Here is a 21,169-nt window from a genome sequence, read left to right on the forward strand (position 1 = left end):
AGGGTATCCCTCTATGGTGCACATTCATTTGATAAGCCTAAATCAAGGGGGAGTAACAGAAGCGCTAACTGTGTTTATTGTAATGCTGTTTTTGCCTGTGCAGAAGGCAGGAGGGATCAGGGGGAGGGGAGGTTTCAACACAAGCAGTTTTGTTCAGCGCAGGAATGAGTTTTGTCAGCTAAGCCTGTCTCCAGGCTATTGGTGGAAATTAGCGCCAGCTAAATATTCGCTTTCCGTGATTGATGTCACGGCTCGCGTTGTCCCTTTGAAGGGAAATAAAGAATTTAGAGCCATGTGGATTAATAGGGACAGGGTTGGGGGAATTTTATGTGTCTGAGGGGGACTTGAAGAGCGACTGAAGGGCCTAATGGCGGCACAGATATGGCACAATGAAGCTGTGACGATATGGTGTGTCAGAGAGAAGGAAAAGACAAGTGAGACTATGACAGTGAGTACAAGAAAGAAAATTGGAAATGGTTTGCGCGGGTGTGTGTGTGAGAGAGAAAAAGAGAGATGTAGCTATTTGCCTGAGAAGCCCAGAGTCAGATGATTAAAATCCCTTTAGGAGGCTTCTTTAAGAGAGACAGATGGGCAGACAGGCCTGTTTTGGAATGCAATCAAATTGAAAAGATTAAAAAGGAGTCTCTTTTATTAGGAGGTGAGAAACAGTTACTTCTCTGCCACATGCCATCATCGCCTCCACAGCAGTGGTCACGACTGCATTGGCATGCAAGGCACATTGCAGCCCTTGTTGAAGAAGAAATAAACCTGGGATTAAGAACTGCTTCTATCTCCGTGTATCACTGCGGGATCTCTGAAGATTGGCAGCTTTTGTAATTTCTTGTCGAACAGCTATGCACTGTAAGAAGAGTCAGAAACTTCAGGTTTCAATTTTTCCATCATCATTACAGGAAAGGCTAAATGCTAACTCATCAACTCGCCGATGGCCATCGTTTTACAAATAGAACTTTATCTTAATCCAAGCGGCAAATGTGAACAGGTACAATTCAAATGTGCATTCCCTTGGCCGCCATTGTACTTGAATAGACCGAGTTTGCACAGTAGAGTGATTCAAGCACTGTGAAAGGTGCTCTGTACCCGACCCCATTATTCCACAACACTGCAGGAGTGCCATTTATAAAAAGGCTTAAAATGGAAAGCAAGTGTGTTGTAGTGTGTCTGGTAGCCTCAGATCAGGAAGTGGCTGTGAAGAGGGATGTAATGGAGTTGGTAGGGGATTCCTGCCTGACTGTGCACTAATTGCAGCCAATGGCTGGCGACCCATCAGCCGTGCCCACCCTGGAGGGAAAGGTTGGCATTGGGGTGGCAGGGTTTGGGATAGAGAAGGGCTGCTGCAGTTTTGATGGGTAAAAATAGATACTAACAGATTAGAAGAGCATCTGAGACACGGATAGGAGATCGGAAAATCCGCTCGGCTGATGCCAAGGGCAGCTGAGTGTTTCCGGTGGGCACAAAGGGGACACAATCTGGGCATCACGTCTAACTCCCACGCACGAAACGGGGGAGCCGTGTGGGCACACAAATGGGCACGTGCCACAGTATCGCATGGGTGTGGTTTTTTCCACTGGGACCTGCAAGGTAGGCAAAGCTCGCACCCTCCCACAGAGGATTCACACAACAGGTGTTAGGGCTGGGCCACCTGTGGGGCCGGCCGCCTGCTCGCACTTCACACCTCGTCTAGGGAGCAAACTAACATTTTCCACTGGGCTTGCCATGCTTTTGTTAAAGAGCAACACGTTTCTGGAGAGGCTTTTACAGCTCTTTTTTTTACAAGATCTGCAAGGTATGCGTGCGTTCAAGTGTGTGCAAGTCAATCTGCATTTATGTGAGTGCCTGTGTGTCCATATTTGTGTATCAGTCCATTTAATAGCCAACAGGCACAGTGTGGATTTGATTATATTGAAACCTCCCTCTGCTATATACAAAGAAACTGTCAGCCAACAATGGAATCAATGCGGGCCCAGGCTTTTTTTCCCCACACTCAGCTTCCACATAATCTCATTCATAACAATGAGAATCTCATTTCCTACATTCTAAAGGTCAGTGCACACCTCTGATCGCACTTTAATAAAAATCATTCTCAGCATTTAATTTAATTTCAGCAGAGCAGGAAACTCATAGGCAGCCATGCACATGGCATGAAAAATTAATCGGATCGTCCCTTTAATTGCTTCAATTTCACAGTATAGAGAAGAATGACCACAATCTCGAAGAAGAAAAATAATGCACAAATCCAGACCACAGCCACACATCTGTACAGGCGCATACTCAGACAGAAAAAAAGACGACAAGTGGAGTCATGTCAGCTGAAGTGCCAGGTTTGGTCACATTTCAATATAAAAAAAACATTTTTTTTTGGATCCTCAGCAAGGACTGCCTCCATATCTTTTTCTCATCACACATTATAAGTCTCACCTAAATTGGCAAAGTGTACTCAACAGCCACACGTTCATCTTCAAACACACACGCACACACACACCTGTACACACACTCACTCCTTCTTTCACACACGTACATTGCACACACATTGCCAACATGACACAAAGCCTGGCACACCGGGCACACTCATTACCGCAATGCCAAGCTACCAGTTGCTAAGGAGACCTGTGGGAGAGGGAGGGTTCCTTGTTGTTGCCATAGCAGCCGGCTTGCTCCCTGCCAACTCTCTCCCTCGGGGAGAAACAAGGCAAGAGGTGGGGGGTGAAGTGGGTAGAGGTAGGGGGCAGCAGTTTAATAGGGCTATGAGGTGCAGAGGAACTTCATTAGCCATCACTGTGCAGCGCACCAACCACTGTTTCCCATGAATGCCTACCCACATGCTGCACTTCAGCCTGCAGACTTCCACTTACTCACGCACAGCCCATAGACCCCCACTTATTCATACACCTATATGGAGAAGAAGATGAGAATTGCATGCTTAGAATGAAAAGCACAGTTTATCTGCACAGGGGAGGGGTTGAGAGGCCAGAGGTGGGTGAGACACAAAAGAAGTGTCTTGAATATGGGGGCCTATTTGGAAGAGAAGAGTGGTAGGGATCTAAATCACAGAGGCTTAGATAGTTAAAGGCTGTATGGAGACAATTTTCTCTGCGACTGTGTCTCCCCTGAACCAACTTTGACCTTCACTGACACCCTTTGTCCTTCACAGTACAGAATAGCACTGTACAGCCAAACAAAGAGTATCTAAGTATGTATACTCTTTGTATATACAACAGTATATATAGTATAATATCGCATAGGGTAGTATATGCAGACTTCACACTTGAATTCAATCATTTTAACAAAAATATTACAATGCTTAGGAATTAGGGGATTTTTTGTTCTTTTTTTTGTTTTTTTGTTCAGATGCTCAAAAGTCATTTTAAATAGGTTCAAGTAGCATAATTATAAATATAAGGATCATTTTTTAATACTTATATGAGAGCCCTTTACAGTTAATAAATATCTGAAGTTTAGGTCCCAGGAACATAAGGATAGAGGAGGCTACTTTGGAAAAAAAAATCAATGATGTAACCCACAGATTAAGCCCACTTTGATTTCCTTCTTGTGGACATCACCCAGACTTTCACTAAGTAACAGTATACTGAGTCCGCAAACGTGTTGAACAATGGGCTTTTTCTCAGGAAGGAAAAAGTAAAAGTGATTGCACCGACATCGTGTTCATGGGGGGGAAAGACGTACTAATCCTTGAACTGTCAAGTGTTTGCAGTTTAAGAGTATTGGATGAAAAACAAAATGTTTTATCAGTTTATCAAAGGTACACTTCTGTTATTTGAAAGCACCGCTTTATAATAGATCTCAAATCAAGTACAAAATGAATCCAGGCTCATGTGAACATGGCTTTAAAGCAGGATACTTGTGGAATCAAGGAGAGGAGAGCTGTGTTGTAGGGTCAGGGTGATTTCAGTATTCAGGAGCAGTGCTTCGAATATTGACATCCCAGTAACCCATGATGCACCTGGCTGTCTCAAATTCTCATATTTTAAGTGCATGTGTACAGTATGAATGAGGGAGGCTATTGATTTGTTCTGAATGAACTCGCGAACACAGAAGCTTGGCCAATTTCACCGTAAACCCATAAGGACGTGAAACGAAGGATGATGAGAAAAAGACACTCCTGTCCAACTGAGAGGAACGAGGAGATGGGGGACAAGAGAAGAAGGGATTTACCCCTCCTCCATTCAAGTCTCCCCCTCCTCCCTCTTTTTTGTGAAACAAAAAGAGACCAATTAAGTCAGTTTGAGTTAGGGCTTTATGTGTGTGTATGTAATGAGCACATATGCAATAAAGGGAAAAAGAGGAGCCAAAATACTGTAAGTTGTACACAGCCTGTGTGAGAGTGGGGCAGTGAGGGGGGTAAAGGTTTGCTCCTTTTTTTCTTTTTTTTTTAGTGTGGGGTGAGGGTTATATGATGGAAGCTCACTCTCTCTCTTTTTCTAGCCTAAGAGGACCAAACTTGCTTTCAGCTCCTCGACGGGAGACGCTGAAATATTAATCGCCACGCTCCAGCCGCAGACTAGTGAACACAATCGCTTCAAACTCCCACCCTAATGAGTGTGTTCATGAATGGCTAATGTGCACAGATGGGGGGCTGATGACTGGATAGATCGCAATGGGGAGGAGACGGAGGGAAATGAGGATGGGAGGGAAAGTGAAATTTTGGCGGTGTGGGCTAGTGAGGGGGTGCAGATGCATGCCATGACCTTTTAAGAGCCTCCTGAAAATATAATTAACACTGGCCCTATGCTAGTGTTTCTTTCCTTTATTGCCTCTCCCACACACACACACATTCTTGTTCACACAGACTATGATTCCTTATTCTCATCGTCTCACCTCCAAGTGCTATCCTATTGTTTACCCCTTGCCCTTAGCACATACGCTCCGTTGAGCTGATGCACAATCGTTTTCTGGGGATTAAACTTCAAAATGATTCACATACTTTCAGGGAACACCTCAGCGTTCCCTGCCATGTTTTCGCAGACATCCGGAAATAAGTAAAAACATGATTCAACATTAAAACTGCAGAAGCGGTATGTTTTTCCTGGCCCCCTACATGGATACATCACAGAAAGGGGATGGAATGAATTCACAGGGTGTGGAGGAGCAAGGTGAAGACTTCTTTCACTCTTAATATCTTTTATATCCACGGAGAATTTAGGGTCACATCACATATGGTTGGTTTGACTCTTAAATGAATCTTAACCTGCTTGCAACAAGGGGCGCATAGACTAAAACACTCTCTCAGCTGGAGGTTGTTGCATCTGAATGTTAATGCATTGTATGCGGATTTTATGGCTTTATCTGACCCACTGGTTTTAAACTGGGGACACATTTATCTAAGCATATTCCCATCCTCATCAGAGACTACTCTCCTAATGATGTTGGAGACATCTCGATAAGATGTGAAGAATAGCAGAAATGTAAAATAATGCATGTTCCCAGGACTCCCCATTAGGCCCCCAGATTAAGAGCACCCATGTCAACGCATATACAGACGCACACCAATGCATTAACATGCATAGACTCTCAGCATATAATTAGAGGGATGAGATGCTGTGACCTAATTCCAAAAGCGCTCCATGGTAGTTAGGGATCTCTGCTTGGATTATAACGGGAAAATGTAAGGTGCCTCTCACTGAGAAGTATGGGGATATAAAGGACTAGGAAGTGATGGATAGTGCGTTCAATAATAAAATAAAGTAATGATTCAACACATGCTTTCTCCTTTTAAAAATGAACAACACTGAGGTAGCAGACAGTGAGACAACCTCCACCATGTGTAATATGCGGACGTTTTATAGATCCTGTACAATTATGTACCTCACTAGGACACTTCCATAAATTTGGACCACAGACAAATACTCCAATTTGAAAACTGGCAGCATCACAAACCTGCTCATGCTCACTGTACTTTAAGTGGCTGATTTAAAAAGATACTGATGTTTTAACTTTGCCTTAAAAAAAAAAAATCAATTTCTGTCTCACTAATTCCATCAGTTCTGTCAAATTTGCAAAAATAATGTGGATTACCCATGCAGTGTGACACTTGATACTGTACCTGCAGAAAAAAATGGAAAATCCTGTTTAGCCAGGGGAATGCTTGATTAAAAACTATGTTATACAACATATGTCTGTATTGGCATCTCAAGTTTATTTGCTATCAAGCTGAAAAACTCAAAGACATGTTGGTTGCATCGTTAACTAGCCAGCTACCCTATGATTACCTTGATGGCCCAGGTCTATCCATCATATAAAAATTCCTGAGGACAGATGCAGCTCGATGAGGGCATATTTATAACAAGTGCATGTCCGTGAGCAACACTTGGAGGAGGCTTGGGCTTGCGTGCAGAGACAGCGTTGGTCACATACTCATTCAAATAGGCACAAATACACATCTGCCAGCATTTTTCAATGGGCTGCTACATGAATGTGAAGCAGTGCTACACCTCTATATGTTTTGTGTGTCTATGTCACGACACTCCTGGAAGGGGGCTGCAGCGTTTCCGCCTGAGCGCGACTGTCAGTGGGCATCACTCAACCCTGCAGTGTGGCAGGACGCGAGGATCATTAGTGGAGACGGAGGGAGCAAGAGAGGGAGCAGAATGGAGGAGAGCAAAGGAGAAAAGGGGAGAGAGGGGCAGTGACTGTGCGAGTCGAGCAGTGCGTCTCTATATCCGTCTTGAGAGCATTACACACAGCAGTGCACTTTCCCTCTCTGTCACGCAATCACCCCACCACAAAGACCCCAGAACTGCCCCCTTCTCTGTCATACCCCCCTTCCCCCGTCACTTTCCTTCCCTCCACCCATCTTACCCTCTTTCACCCTACATCTCTGATTGACCCTCTCCATTCCTGCCCATCTCTCTCGGGCCATGCCCTCACTTAAGCATGGTGCGCTGCAGCTTTTCATTTCCCAAGCTCCAGATTTATCCACCTACTTCCCTTCTTCAGTAACATCTTTCCATCTCAGCCCATTGCTCCCATTTTCACCCACTCTGCATGACACAGATGATCTTTTCCTAGCACTAAGCATCATTGCTACTTGACCTACTCTTAACCACAGCAAGGAGAAACAACTGTTCCACATGAGCCCATTTTTACTTCTTTTTCCCTTTTGCTTTACTGCATCTCAGCGCTTCATCGCTTGCAGGTATTTGCACCAGGCCTTTGCCATTTCATTCAGAAGATTATTCATCGTGTAGCCAGCAATCCTTCGATTCCTCTGACACTTTGTGTCAGTACGCTTCTTGTCCACGGTCATTTGCGTAACCCGCCAATAGCCTCCCTCTCTATCATTTCCTTCGCTTACCTTCTTTAGACAGAATGATCCTTATGATCTTCTTCTATCTCTCCAGGTGTGCGACCTGTGCTGCAAGGCCCCGTACTGAATACCAGAATCAACATGCCTGACATTTAAACAAGCAGAACAACTTTTATATAGATTGCTATGTTGGCACAAGCGCTAATTCTCGCCTTAGTTTGCTTATTCAGGAGGTTTCCAGGTTCAGGCATCCATCTGTGTGCTTTACTGTCGTAGCATTTATCACACACAGATTAGGCCTATTCTGTGATACATTTGTCCCCAATGAAACATTAGCAAGCCTGGCACAGAATGCAGTTTAGCACTACAGCCAGGCTAATGACAAGAGTACAACAGTGTCTGTATCATAAAGATTTTGTCTCGCCATTCATTTTCAAATAAGGATTATTAATTCTATGCTTCAAAATTGAGTTTTTTTCCCAAGCCACCATTTGTACATAAAAGAGGAACAGTTATACAGCTTGTACTGTGTAAAAATTTGCCATAATCTCTTAAGCAAAAGAAGAACAAATTTAACACAGATAAAGTAAGACATTTAAATGCCACCCTTTAGTCTTTGGGTGCAATTAATGTGATTCCCCCCCCCCACCACCACCACCACCACCACCCCCTCGATGTTTTCATTTAATATGCTAAACAGTTCGAAACAACACAAACCTTCATCGATAAAACATTAATTAAATTAACCACTAACACACATAGATATTTTTAAGTAGGAACTTAACAACTTCTAGACCTTTAAGCGCTTTCTCCAGCAAACAAAAGAAAGGGGAATGGCTTCCACCTATTTTATTTTAGACATTCGGAATTTTGGAGAGGTGTTTAGAGATATAGGAAAGACGAGAGCTCAAAGGTGCATTTGCACACATGAAACCCTGACCACAATGCCATCCCCTCAGCTGCCCCTTTTGCACCTCCTTGCCACTCATCTAGATCTCTCCCCAGCCAGTCTTTGGGCAAGGATCACTTGTAAGGATTTGAGAAAAGACTTCACTAAGCTGATTGCTAAAGGGAAGGGGCAAATTACCATTGCACAACGGCGTAAAAACCTTCTTGGGTCATGGTTTGCCTTATGTAATAGATTGTGTGTACGTGTAACAGTGTGTATGTGTGTCTGTCTGTGTGTGTTCCCGCAACACCACCCCTCCCACCCACCACTCCTACCCCGCGCCATTTACCCATTTTGCACTAATTGAGGGATCTTTTTTCGGAAGCTGTTATTGCACGCATTTAATTATTTATTTTGACGGGAAGCAATCTGGTGGCTAGTGAAGGGATCGCGAACATGGTGTGTGTGTGTGTGTGTGTGTGTGTGTGTGTGTGTGTGTGTGTGTGTGTGTGTGTGTGTGTGTGTGTGAGTGAGAGAGAGAGAGAGAGAGAGAAAGAAAGGGAGAAAGTGAGTGGGAGGGCAAAGATGATCAAGACCAGGTCAGTATAGCTTTTTTGGCAGGAGGGGCTTACATGTGTGTGTGAGGCCAAAGCTACTGTAAGCTAACTATGATGCATGTCTGTAGAGCTTTGCATGTAAGAACAGTATATAAGAAATGTACTGTTTGTGAATGGCTGTGTGCATATGTGTGTGTTGCATCTCAGAGTGCACGGCTTTCTGAGTGCAATGGGACTGCACTAATGGACGCACACTTGAGCTGAAGTGTGCAGAGTGTAGCTGAAGTGCAGCCAAGTCTAGCTTCCAGTCCTGCTTGGAAGCCCTGTAATCTACTCTCTACTATTCTAGCTCTTTTCTCTCCCTCCCCGTTTTCCTCTCTTCTCACTCCCCGTCCTTCTATCGCTATCTAACAATTTAATATTTTCATCCCTTCTTCACTGACTGAGCCAGCTTCCCCAGTCTCCCCACTGTCTCCCTATTAAATCTCTTTATCCAGGTTCTGAAACTGGAGAGACGCAGATCAGCAGCATCACCGACTGGCTTGGACTTTACTTTTCTTCTCCTTCCCCTCCTCCCTGCCGTGCAGTGAGGAGAATGAAATAAGGGAAGACGACATGTAACCACCAGTAGTCTTGACCTTTATCAAGCTCCAGTGCCTGAGGCAGGGTGAATGAGACATTAAGAAAATGACTGAGCATTATTAACCCCTACTTACTTACACACACACACACACACACACACACACACTTGGCACACTGTCTGGTCTGAAAAATGGCTCTGATGTTTCTATCCTTGACTGATACTTTTCTGACAGTTAAGGATAAGCTAATGCCAATTGATCAAACTGTGAATAACACCTACATATTCTCTGTCACGTCACTTTAAAAAGGAAAAAAAAATGGCAAGACCGGCCCGGCCTGCCAGCTCAGATTGTTTAACTGTGATTGATCCCAGCACTTCTGAATGCCAAGTCCTGTGGAGAATTGATGTTTCATTATAAACCAACTGCACAAGTTCTTCAAATAATGCATCAGCCTCGAAGACTAAGCTAGACCTGTGAGGGCTAGACGCTAACCTTGACAGATGCAGTCTCAGCCAATCTCTATTTCTAATGAGAGATCATTTTATCCTGTCTTCTTTCTCTCTCTCTCTTTTTTTTTTCTCCGCCTGTGTGCACGAGCATGCGACTGGCACACGTGCATGTGTGGCCATCCTTCTACTCCAGTCAATCAATGAGCAGAGACAATTCCCCGAGTGACATTTACGGAGAAGAAAGAGACCCATTTATCACTTTAGTTTTGGGATAATAAAAGAATGACTGAATGAGGCAGTGTGTGTGTATATGTGTGTGCGAGGTAGAGAACAGGCAAGAGAGAGAGAGAGAGAGAGCGCTAAAGATGAAAAGGGGATTTCAAAAGCACATGAAAGGAGCAGGAGAAATGAGCGAGGGAAGAGGGAAATGAGTGATAAAAAGGCTACTTTGTGAGGAGGACTGAGAGTGTGAAATAGAACAAGGGAGGAGAGAAGAGAAGGCCGTGAGTGACTGACAGTGAAAAAGAGAGCATGAAAAAGCAGAGTGGTGGCGGGGGGAAGCCTGGAGTAAGGAAAGGGAAAAAAATGCAGAGACACAGGAAAGAAGATAGAAAAGAGCTCTTGGCACAGAATGGGAAAAAAAATAAAGTGAAAGATGGGGGGGTGGCAGAAGTGGAAAAAAAGGTCCAAGAGAGAGACAGAAAGGTAGAGGAGAGAATAAGGAGACAACGAGGCCGACGTGCTGGGTTCATGCAGGGATATAAGCAGACTCGGAGTTCAGACCTCACACGGTCAGCATACTAAACACCGGACCTAGTGTCCTGACCCAGATTCATGCCACTGACATACAAATCCAAATAAGGACGGAAGACACCCCCCACCCCCGATTTTCCGTAGCTTCCATCAACACAAACTCCCTCCCCCTCATTCCCAGCTGGTCTCGCAGTCACCTCATAACCCAACAACCTCACTCCAATCCTGTAACCTCCCCACACATATGCTGGCTCCCACACACATTTGCTCACACATGGGTTGCTTTACACATACAAAATGTACAAGCCCACAGATTCACGTATCTTTTCCTTTCCTTCCCTCAAGGTTAGTTTCAACTTTTCAGCTCAGGTGAGCCGACGTCACAGCTCAGCAGGGTGCTGACCAGTGGTTCCCCGGGATGACCTCCACAGCTCCGTCCATCAGCTCCATGGTCCAGCCACAGCATACACACCAGCCATTAGCATAAAAAAAAAGCATCTTTCCTGCACATAACTGTTGCAACTCCTCCTCACAGCTGCCATCATTTTTTTCTTTTCTTTTTTTCTATCCACCTGCTCATATCAGTCAGCGTTAACTACATTTCCCTTTGTGAGGCGGCTCCCTCCATCACTCGCCGGTTCCGCCGACCTCAGGTAAACTGATCGACGGCCCTTACGCGCACCACTTTCCCCTCCCACAGTCCTTTGGCTCGTGACAGGGGCTTGATGGACAGGCACACAGAAGCGAGAGACCTGGCACACGGCTGCCAGGAAGGGTCTGGAGATTGGAGCGTTGTGAAATACTCCGTTTAACTCGACGTACATCATCTCTTTCTCGGGGACAGACACGGCAATCTTCATGCACCTAAGCACACACATTTACACACATGCACATGCGCACGGCCATCAATCCCCTGCATACAGGAAGAGATATCAGACGAAGGGAAAAAATTGAATTAGGAAATATGGGCACAGTGATTTGTGAGAAGCCAGTTTTGAGGCTAGGAGAGAAATACAGCTTGGAGCGCACTTCATCTTATAGCACCAGCAAAGGGGAAGAAGCATCTGTGTTGTTTATCTAAAGCCCCCATCTACTTACAATGGCTTGATTTGAAATATTCATATACATGTATGACAAGATCAGGCCCATTATGTTGCACTCTCTGCGGGGCTTCACTGAATGGACTGAATGGAAACCCATCAGTCAGTGTAAATTATGAAAACAAGATACATTACATAAGCCTATAGATGGGCATGAAGAGGAGTATTATTGTAGCGTCATATCAATCATGGCAACACACGTTCGACTGTGTCATCAGTATGATAATAGGCTATAGGCTATTTCAAGGATAAACCCACCATTATAATAATTCACAAAGCCAATAACGAAAGGAAAACATATTAGGCTTTGTGAAGTGTGCAACATAAGGCATCACACTGCTCGTGTTTTTGATGGATCTGTAACTATACCCCCAGTCATAATGAATCACACATCATATATCCTACATGGGCTCCAACCAATGATTGTTATTTGCTCATAAATTGATGTTATCAGTATGGTAAATCAGAGAATTGTTTAGTATGGAAAGAGTCAGAAAGCTGCACCCCGAGGCAACATCTGTAAGTAACCTCTTTTGTCTGACCAACAGCACAAGTTTTATCTAATTTAGGATTACGATACAATGCCGACAAGATAACTAAACTTCTCATTTAAGAAGCTGGAAACAAAACAACATTTTTTTTTGACTGTAAATGACAAGACTGAGAAGTATTTTTCTGCTAAACCATGACTTTAACAACTTACTGTTTCAGCTCCACAGTCTGCCACATCATCTGTAGAGGAATTCTCAAATAGCGCATGTTCTGTATCTAATCATCCACATATATAAAGGCACATTTTTAAGTACATATCAAAATAGCATGTTCATAGGATGTTATGCTATTAAGGCGTTCAATAATGTGAAGCAGGCTAGCCGAGGGCCATCTTGCTGTGACATGGGTAAGTACTGGAGACGGAGCAGAACAGAATGGAGCAGAGCAGGCCATGTAGTGGTGGAGAAAAAGACAGAGAGAGTCAACCCAGCGTGACTACCGTCTGCCTGAGTGGAGCAGCCTGCCTGCAATTAAGGTGGAATCAGGGAGAAATCTGCGCTGCCTTGATAATGAGCCTCGTCTGAATTATTAACGAGAGCTGTTCCCCCGGGACCCGGGCTCCCACTGAGCCCATCAACCCCCCCCCCCCCCCCCCCCCCCCCATCCCCTCCCAACACACCCACATGCACACAGAGACACACAAACACGCACTCACACAAGGAGAAGAGAGAGAAACACACTCTGAAACATCCATATCCGCACACCACAACAATGACACATTGTGCACGCTGACACACATATGAGCAACAAGCATGCCGCTACACACAGAGAGCAAAAATTTTTAGCACCACGAGGGCTCGAACATTTTTATTCACAAGCTGAAGTGATATCCAAAGCCATTTAATACATTTGCAATACAAACATTTCTCTAGGACATAATAACTCCATCCTCTAGCCATCAGATCAGACGTGACACACTTTTCTCTGTATTAGAATGATTTACTTTGACATAGCGGTTGAAAAATCCCAGAAATCTCAGATATTAGAAAAACTGTTGTGTGAATCCTATCCATTGAGCTTACACTACTGAATCATGTACAACAACTATTTTCTAAACCGCATCGGGAGCACCATACTGAGGCATTTCATTTCAATCCCTGTTATTATACGATGAGTCACTCATTGTGTATTAGTCATTTTGGAAAGTGTTTATGGCCTTAAATGAAAAATGCTTTATTCTAAGAAGTTTATTTTAGGAGTAATAATACTATTAATTCCACCGACCTCTTGTTCAACAATCCCTCTAAACTAACAGACTGTAATAGGGAATATATTTTATTAACAAGACCACAAGTCACACTGTTCCCTGTGTCAGTATAATGTGGTGGGAAGGTTAACGGAGTAGGAACATAGTGGCTTTTGCTCACTTTTATTGAAATGTGGGCACTGTGTATGCTCGGGGACTCACTGTGTGCCCAGCAGCACTACCCTGACATAGCTTCACTCTGTTCCCTTCCCCAATTTCAGTGCGGGTTCCATGGAAATAAAAAGCGATATGTCCTAATCACAAAGCACTGATGTAACACTCAAAGCCCCCCGCACCCCATCAAATCTCCATGGCATCAACCTTACATGGCCTCAGAGTGAAACACACACCACATTCTGTCCATGCAGCTGTGAACAGTTTGGCCAAAATATCCGCGGAGAGCTTACCAAACAGAGCCACGCCTTCCTTATGAGCCAATCACCACGAGTCAGACAGCTTTCAAAACAAATCAGACAGCAAAATGGAAGTGCAGAAAGTAGCTTCCTCACTCGGGTCAGCCCCCTCCCCCCCCCCCGCCCAAAAAAAAAAATGGTTCACCCCACCCAAGAACAGAGTGTTCCTCCATGGGTGGTTTGAGGAGGCACAAGTGTGTTGTGTGTTTCGTGCAAATGTGTACGCCTGAGGGAATGGTGGAAACCATCACCCTAAATAGTGCAACGGGAAAAGAATGACAATTTCTTTATGCTTCACTATGCATATGGGGAAGAAAAGGGAACAGAGTATTTAATATTTTGAGAAATGTCACCAAAGAAGAAATGTACAAAAAAAAAAAAAAAAAAAGGCAAACGCGTGGGTAATAGCCTTGGTATTAAAAAATGCTTCAACTGTTGAAGTTCAACTGAGAACGGCATCCAAATTAATTCAACCCTGTCGAATTGGGAACTTGACGGCCTCATCCTCCAAAAGACTCAGAAGCTGAGACGAGCTGTGCTGGGTAAAATCCAGCATTGTTATCCTATTATCTCTGAGATAATGTGAGATATGAGATTTCCCTTAGATAAGAGGAAGCATGCTGCTTAAGGCAGTCTAGATCACTGGTAGGAGACTGCTAAAGCTCAAAATCCTGACGCCATAGCTCCCTTGAGAAAGACTCCACACCTCAACTGGCATTCGTACCTAAAACCACTAATAAAGAAAGAATGCATAGAATGTATAATGAATAGATGGATAGACAGACTAGAAGAGAAAGGCAGGTAGATAAAAGAGGTGATAACATGGGTGTCTGGTAGAAAGAGTGATAAGAGAAAGCAAAGTAATATCAAAGGCAAAATTATATTGTTTTTCATATTACTGTCTCCTGATTGCTGTCTCCCATATTTGAATGCGTGCCCATGCTTTGGTAATTTGCATGTACATTAATCATTTTCACTGAGAAATGAACTGCCACGGCTGCCTGAAGGCTGCAGGGGAAAATGCAGTGAGAATGGGCTTCTTGGCATCAGATACCAGGTTCAAGCTGAATATACTGCCTGAATGCAACCTGGCTCTGGGTGAAGGAGGCACGGGGAGATGTAAAGTGTTCATAATCCTACACCATAAATCTGTCCAGCATGCATCATATGCTCTCATTTTGTGAGTGTGTGTGTGTGTGTGTGTGTGTGTGTGTGCCTGAGTGTCTGTCGCACTCTCAAATTACTCTGCTCCCCTGAGCCAAGACAGAGGATAAAATATGAATCAGCTGAATTCTAGGATAGTTTCCAGTCTTCCCAGACTCTCCTCGGCCATCATCAGGCAATACAAGCGTATGCACGTATAACAGACGTATGCACACAACTCTACACACACACATTGGAAGTTTCAAGTCTCTCCATATTGTGCTGAAGAGTCTGTCACACATTCTCGGCTATACATTTGACATTCATATCCCTCATATTTGCCAAGTGTCGCTCAGCAGCTGCTAGAGCGTTTGTATTGTGACAGGATTACGAGAGTCTGTCTCTCTTTACCTATAAATCAATTAGATAAAGTTATATAGTCATACTCTGTTATAAATACTACTGTCTGTTGAGACAGGGGTTATGCGCCTTTACAGGAGATAAGATTATACGTATACCTAGAGACATTTTTCCTTTCTTCCCTCTTCATTTCTCCAAATTCCATTTGTCTTTCCTTTGTAATGCTGCAGTCACTTTTCTGTCATACCTCCTGCTTTTTTTCTTGAGAGCAATCTTTCAGGCAAACCATCGATGGTTTGACTGATATTTCTTTTTTTTCCTTTTTCTTTTGCGTGTGTGTGTGTGTGCATGAACTTTTGCCCTTGTGGCCCTGCACAGACCTCTACCTAAATACACTTTATAAATAACAGTCTAATTGCTTTGGATTAAAGTGTCTAAGTGACTGCCTTGCACCCTTGCCAACTTGCTGCACAATCCCCTGGTGTCTGGCCACTCCAAGTATGAGAAAATTTCCTGGCAGAGCACGCACAATGAGGAAAAACTATATGTTTCAAGTAGACGGAAAAAGAAAATTATTCCACATCAGTGCTTATTAGTTGCAATTACAGAGAAATAAAGCATACTTAACATACTTTAACATACTTAATACACCAAAAGCATTGCTGTATTATGGATTTGTGAATTCCATAACCACCCATACTGGCTTATACAATAAAACAACACCCCAGAATCCCAATGGCATCTTCTAACACCCTTGATGTTAATGAACTTGTGGGAGCCTAGAGGGCAATCCCGACACCAAGTGGTACCCCGCCATTAGAGGCATTATGAAGTCAAGAGTAAGACTATATACCATTCACCGCAGTGACATGCTGTCAGACCAATCAGCAGCCCCAAGCACACACTCCAATAGAAGTAGACAGCCCCTCCCCCTGCACTAGCCCCCACAACACTACCAACCCTGACGCTTTGTTGCAATTGACATGTGCTTCTCCCACGCACAAATGCAGAATGCGTCCACATGCACTCATGGATGCTTTTACTCAGATGTAAGTAGCCTTGAATACATAAAGGACACACATATATGGAGGAGATTTAGTATCAGTCACTAACATCAGTTCAAAATCCCATTAATTTCTGGGTTGGATCAGTTTATGTACAGAAAACTAGAAAATAAAAGACAGTGAAGTTGCCACTAATCTAATAGGGGTTCACAAGAACACAGTTCTATCCTCCCTCCACTAAGGAGCTGATTAGGAAGCCGTGACCTCAGAATATTGCAGCCTTCCTAGAAGTCAGAAGCCATTAGGTATTTATAGGAGCTTAATGGCACTGTCTAGGTGTACTGGCTGTCTACTACCCAGCATCAAGCCAGCATCACATCCTTTCCAATTGCAGTCACGGCAACACAATCTGCTCTATAAGATTTTTCTAGAACCGCTATGTTCAATAACAACAGCCTCGAGAGATTTCAATGTCTTTAAGTTGGTTATCCCCCCAAAGCACGACCACTCCTTTCAAGAAAACCAACCTCCACCTTTGAACTTCGCATTGAAACTGCAAACTTATACCACTTAATTTCATTTGATTGCATCACCGTATTATTTTTGTTTTGTTTTCCCTGTTTCTCTGCCACTATAGAAAAAAAAAGAGTTTTACATGAAAGGCTCTGCTCATGCAATATTGTGGATTGGGATCAAAATGTCATGAATACTCCCAACTCACAAATACTAGTGTCAAATTTAATTGCTTGATGTGGTTGTAAAATTATATGTATCAGAGTGCACCTGTTTTATGCACATGTACAGTAAGAGAGAAGGCAGATGGATTTGGGGTCCATGTGGCTTCATACTGATACATTTATTATGGATTGGACATCCTGTGATTTCATATGCAACTCTTATATATTGAGCCACAGGTACTACAAACTTGGAGATGAATGTTGTGTTGCATGTACAGGTATGCTGCTGGGCGGCAGTATTCCACCAGCTGTTTGCTTGGTTCCTTTAGATGAGCTGCACATGTGACTTCTAAGTGTATGTTTATATTACCGCTCTGTCTCTGACCAAAACCAGGTCAGGCCTGTTACTGACATTACGGCTGCCTGCTGTAAACGACTTACCTAATCCCCCATCATTACCTGGAATGGGCCCCGCGTCGCGCCTGTGGCCTGAAATAGCACAGGACCTCAGACTGCCACTGTCAACACCCTTAATTTGCAGTTTCATAAATAGCATAGTAGGGCTTTGGCGCGAAAGATAAAGAAGCCCCGTGGTTGCTGGTGTAAATGGAGAGCTAATGAAGAAGTCTACCTGAGGCCACACCTTAACAGTCATTTCAGTTTAACAGGACAGGCTTAAAATGACAGTCAGGTGCTACAGCTGAGGCCCCCACCCGGGAAAAAAAATGAGACTCAGCTCTGGTGACAGACTATGTTTTGAAAAAAGGTTAATTCCTCAGAAAGATAAGACAAATGCAAGTTGAAGTCATGCCATTACTTTGATATTTGTTGATATGTTATGGTGTAAATGGCACACCCTGTGGATGAATAGAAATAATGTGAAAGTATTTAACAAGATAAATTTAGCACCAAGCATTAGGTTGGAAGAGAAGTGTGGTTGCTTAACATGAAGTTAATGTGAAAGATCTCTTATCTTGTCTAATCATCTTGCTTACATACACATAACCTACTGGCACTGCATCTACAAAGAGCCATCACACTCAGCACGTCTTTTCTGTATTGACATGAAAATCAACTAACATCTAGTCTCAAAGCTCAGCTCTGCAAAGTTACACCATCAGGACAAGCACTGCTGCCCTGCTGATCCCTCTGCCCCCTCTCGCTGTCCTCAGCTGCCTATAATGAATAGAAACAAGATGAGGCTGGGAGCAGGGGCTGATAACATGGGCAGATGTCCAGGAGGTTACTCTAGGCTCTCAGCCAGACAGGCGGTGGTAGTGGACTGTGGTCAATTGTAGACGCCCCACTAAATATTTACATGGTGGTCAGTTGACCTGTGATCTCCTACAAGTGTCACTCAATTGATTCTTAGATATATTTTAATCATAACTAAAAGATCTGGACTTTCTCTCTGCATGAAAATGCATGGGATGATTTTCTCTGTTTGCCTATTATTAGCAGCATGTAGTAAGATTCATCGTGAACCGCTGTGGTCCTATTCCCACTGAGGGGATTTTATGCGCTATTATGAACACTGCTGCCCATGATGACCAGGCTCTCTGCAGCTGGGATGAGAAAAGCCCCTTTTTTCTTTCCTCTCTCTGTCTCATTTTTTTCTTTTCTATATAAAGACGTAACAAGTGATTCCACTCCACTCTATTACAATTTGCCTCAGTGATTTATTAAAATGACTGACGGCAGTAATGAACTAAGACAAGATAACGCATGGCACCATTCATGCGTAACAGACGCGGAATCCCACGGTAACGTGTAAGTCACGCGGGGTGAAAGAATCATAATAGCTTAGTGAACAGGAATAATAATCGATATTATCACTGTGATTATCACAACCTTGTCACGCTGGCCCGGCTGCTTTATTTCTTACCTTCCAGCCAGCTGAGCTGTTACTGTCGCCCTTATCCTTGAAATAGGGCACATAACGGACCATCCAGTCGTATATCTGTGACAGTGTGAGTCTCTTTTCTGGGGTGCTCTCAATAGCGCGGGTAATGAGATCCGCGTAGGACTGGTTCCCCCACGCGTTTCGCCGGGAGGATTTGGCTTTGCGCAGGGGTCCGGTGACATCCAGAGCTGCGCCAGCCAAGCATGGGTGCGTCGCGCCTGTGGGTGCAGGGGCGCCGGCTGGATGCTTCAGCTCTCCCGGCGTTCCGCCCACGAGCCCCGCTCTGCAAGCGGGGATGTCTTCCGGTTCTACCTTGATGCTGGCCAGTGGAAGACCTACGTTCACCTCGTGTCCACCGGGGAAATCCTGTGGACAAGGCAGCGGCCAGGTGCATGAGCGAGGGCGGCTTTGAGGCTCGAAATCCGAATCAACCTGATGAGCGTCTAATTCGTCGTCCTCCATCATCAACATTTACCCTTCAGTTGAAAAAAGAATAAATCAAACGTAGAGCAAGGGTGGGGAAATACCTCCACGATTCACGTATCCCGCTGTCTTCAAGTAGGAATTTGCCTTGTAATATGGCTATTAAACTCAGTCTGAATCAATAATGGGCAATTCAGCGGAGTAGAAGAATCATGATGAATGAAAGAAAAATCATAGCCTCGCGTGTAGAGATAGCAGAAGTAATAAAAGTAATAATAATTTCTTGTCCATTTTACCTGAAGTAAATTATCTAATGGTGACTGAACTATTTATTTGGCAGTCCGCATCACCTTAAAACATTCAAACCCGTGTCAGTCTTGGGGGCTTCTCAATCCAGTTGCAGCAACAGATGATCTTTCAGATAAGGACAAAAGCAGCCGTCGATAAATCCTCCAGAAGACAACAGAAAGAAACGGGAAAGAAGGGGAAAATCACCAGGGCTGTGTAGAGAGCATCCACTGAGGCGATAATGCGTGATTACCGTGAATTATTAAATCTTCCAGTCTGCACGGATTAAGCTGGCAGCGGCACATTCAAGTCCATTCAGCCTGAACAGCACCCAACTGTCTGCAATTATAATGAAGAGGCGTGCGCTTGTGACGAATCGATAAATTCCCTGTCTGAAAAATATAAAGGAGGGAAAAATAGTCCGGCAATCAAATCTCGTATCCACTCGTCGGGCTGATAAAATTGGCTTTTATCACACCTCCTCTTGCTCCCCTCTATCACCCCTTGCCTTTTCTCACTCACTCAGATCCCACACATGTTCTCATTTGCTTACAACTCGTTCCGTCGATGTGAACCGAGGATGACGCGCCGGCGCTGTATAGTAGAGATGCTGCCAATTGGAGTGCGCTCACGAAATCAATACTCTCCAAACATGATTACAGCGAAATCCCGAACTCTCTCTCTCTCTCGCTCTCCCTCTTTTCTCTGCTGCTCTCCCTCCTCTCTCCTGCGCCTCAGTTAGGCTACTAACGAAGGGGGCAAAAACCCAAAATTCTTAATCAAAACTCCGCATAATGATCTTTGTGGCGGAGCGTCACATGGCGCTTTGTGTGCCAGCCTCCGTGTCCAGCCCTAATAAAACAAGACAATGTGTAACACAGAGAAAGGGAAAATTCCTGCACAATTGCGACACGGGTTTTTCTCTTTAAAAAAAAAAAGTCTGAGCGTAACAAATTGTCGCGTGCACGGTGTGCAACGTCCAAATGCCCTTCAGGGAGAATTTATGGCGCCCGGCTCCGCTGATTATTTGCGGGCAATACCTCAGTGAGTGTAATTTTCTATGCCGATTAGACAGATTTAGTTCAGATTAACCGAGATTAGTTAACCCTAGATTTTAATCCGGGGGGGGGGGGGGGGGGGGGGGGTGCTTCAGATGCCAGAATGAAAGAAATATATATATCTCCTCCATACTTCACATAAATGAGGGTAAACAAAAGACTTACATATTGTCATTTCTAAACGCATTTGCCTCAAAGACACTCTGCCCGGCGCATTGAGCTCCGGTCAGAACCGTGTGCGCAATTCTTTAGCTTCACTGACCGAGGGGTCGAGGCGTTGGGGTCTCCGATCCTTTATCCTACCACCTTCTTCTAAGAGCTGACGGCTGGGCGGGGACAGAGTCACAGGTGCTTGAATCCGATTGGCCATCTCCCCTTATAAACACTAGGCTACCTGACCCTTTTACCTGTATCAATCTAAGAAAGATTTGCGGAACTTACATGTTTACAGAAACACTGCCTGACAGCTTTAGGCGGACTCACGCATG

General features: G+C 44.2%; 1 protein-coding gene across 1 annotated transcript in view; it reads right to left on the reverse strand.

Moving 5' to 3' along the window:
- LOC113032252 (forkhead box protein O1-B-like) overlaps positions 1 to 20,572 on the reverse strand; it is a 29,010-nt gene extending 8,438 nt beyond the window's left edge. Inside the window, exon 1 of the mRNA XM_026185049.1 lies at positions 18,895 to 20,572. Within this exon, the coding sequence (XP_026040834.1) occupies positions 18,895 to 19,383 (489 nt within the window). The 5' untranslated portion in view covers positions 19,384 to 20,572. The remainder of the gene's footprint in view (positions 1 to 18,894) is intronic.
- Between the last annotated feature and the right edge of the window lie 597 nt (positions 20,573 to 21,169).

Source organism: Astatotilapia calliptera, chromosome 11 (genome assembly GCF_900246225.1).
Source record: "Astatotilapia calliptera chromosome 11, fAstCal1.2, whole genome shotgun sequence".
Lineage (NCBI taxonomy): Eukaryota > Metazoa > Chordata > Actinopteri > Cichliformes > Cichlidae > Astatotilapia > Astatotilapia calliptera.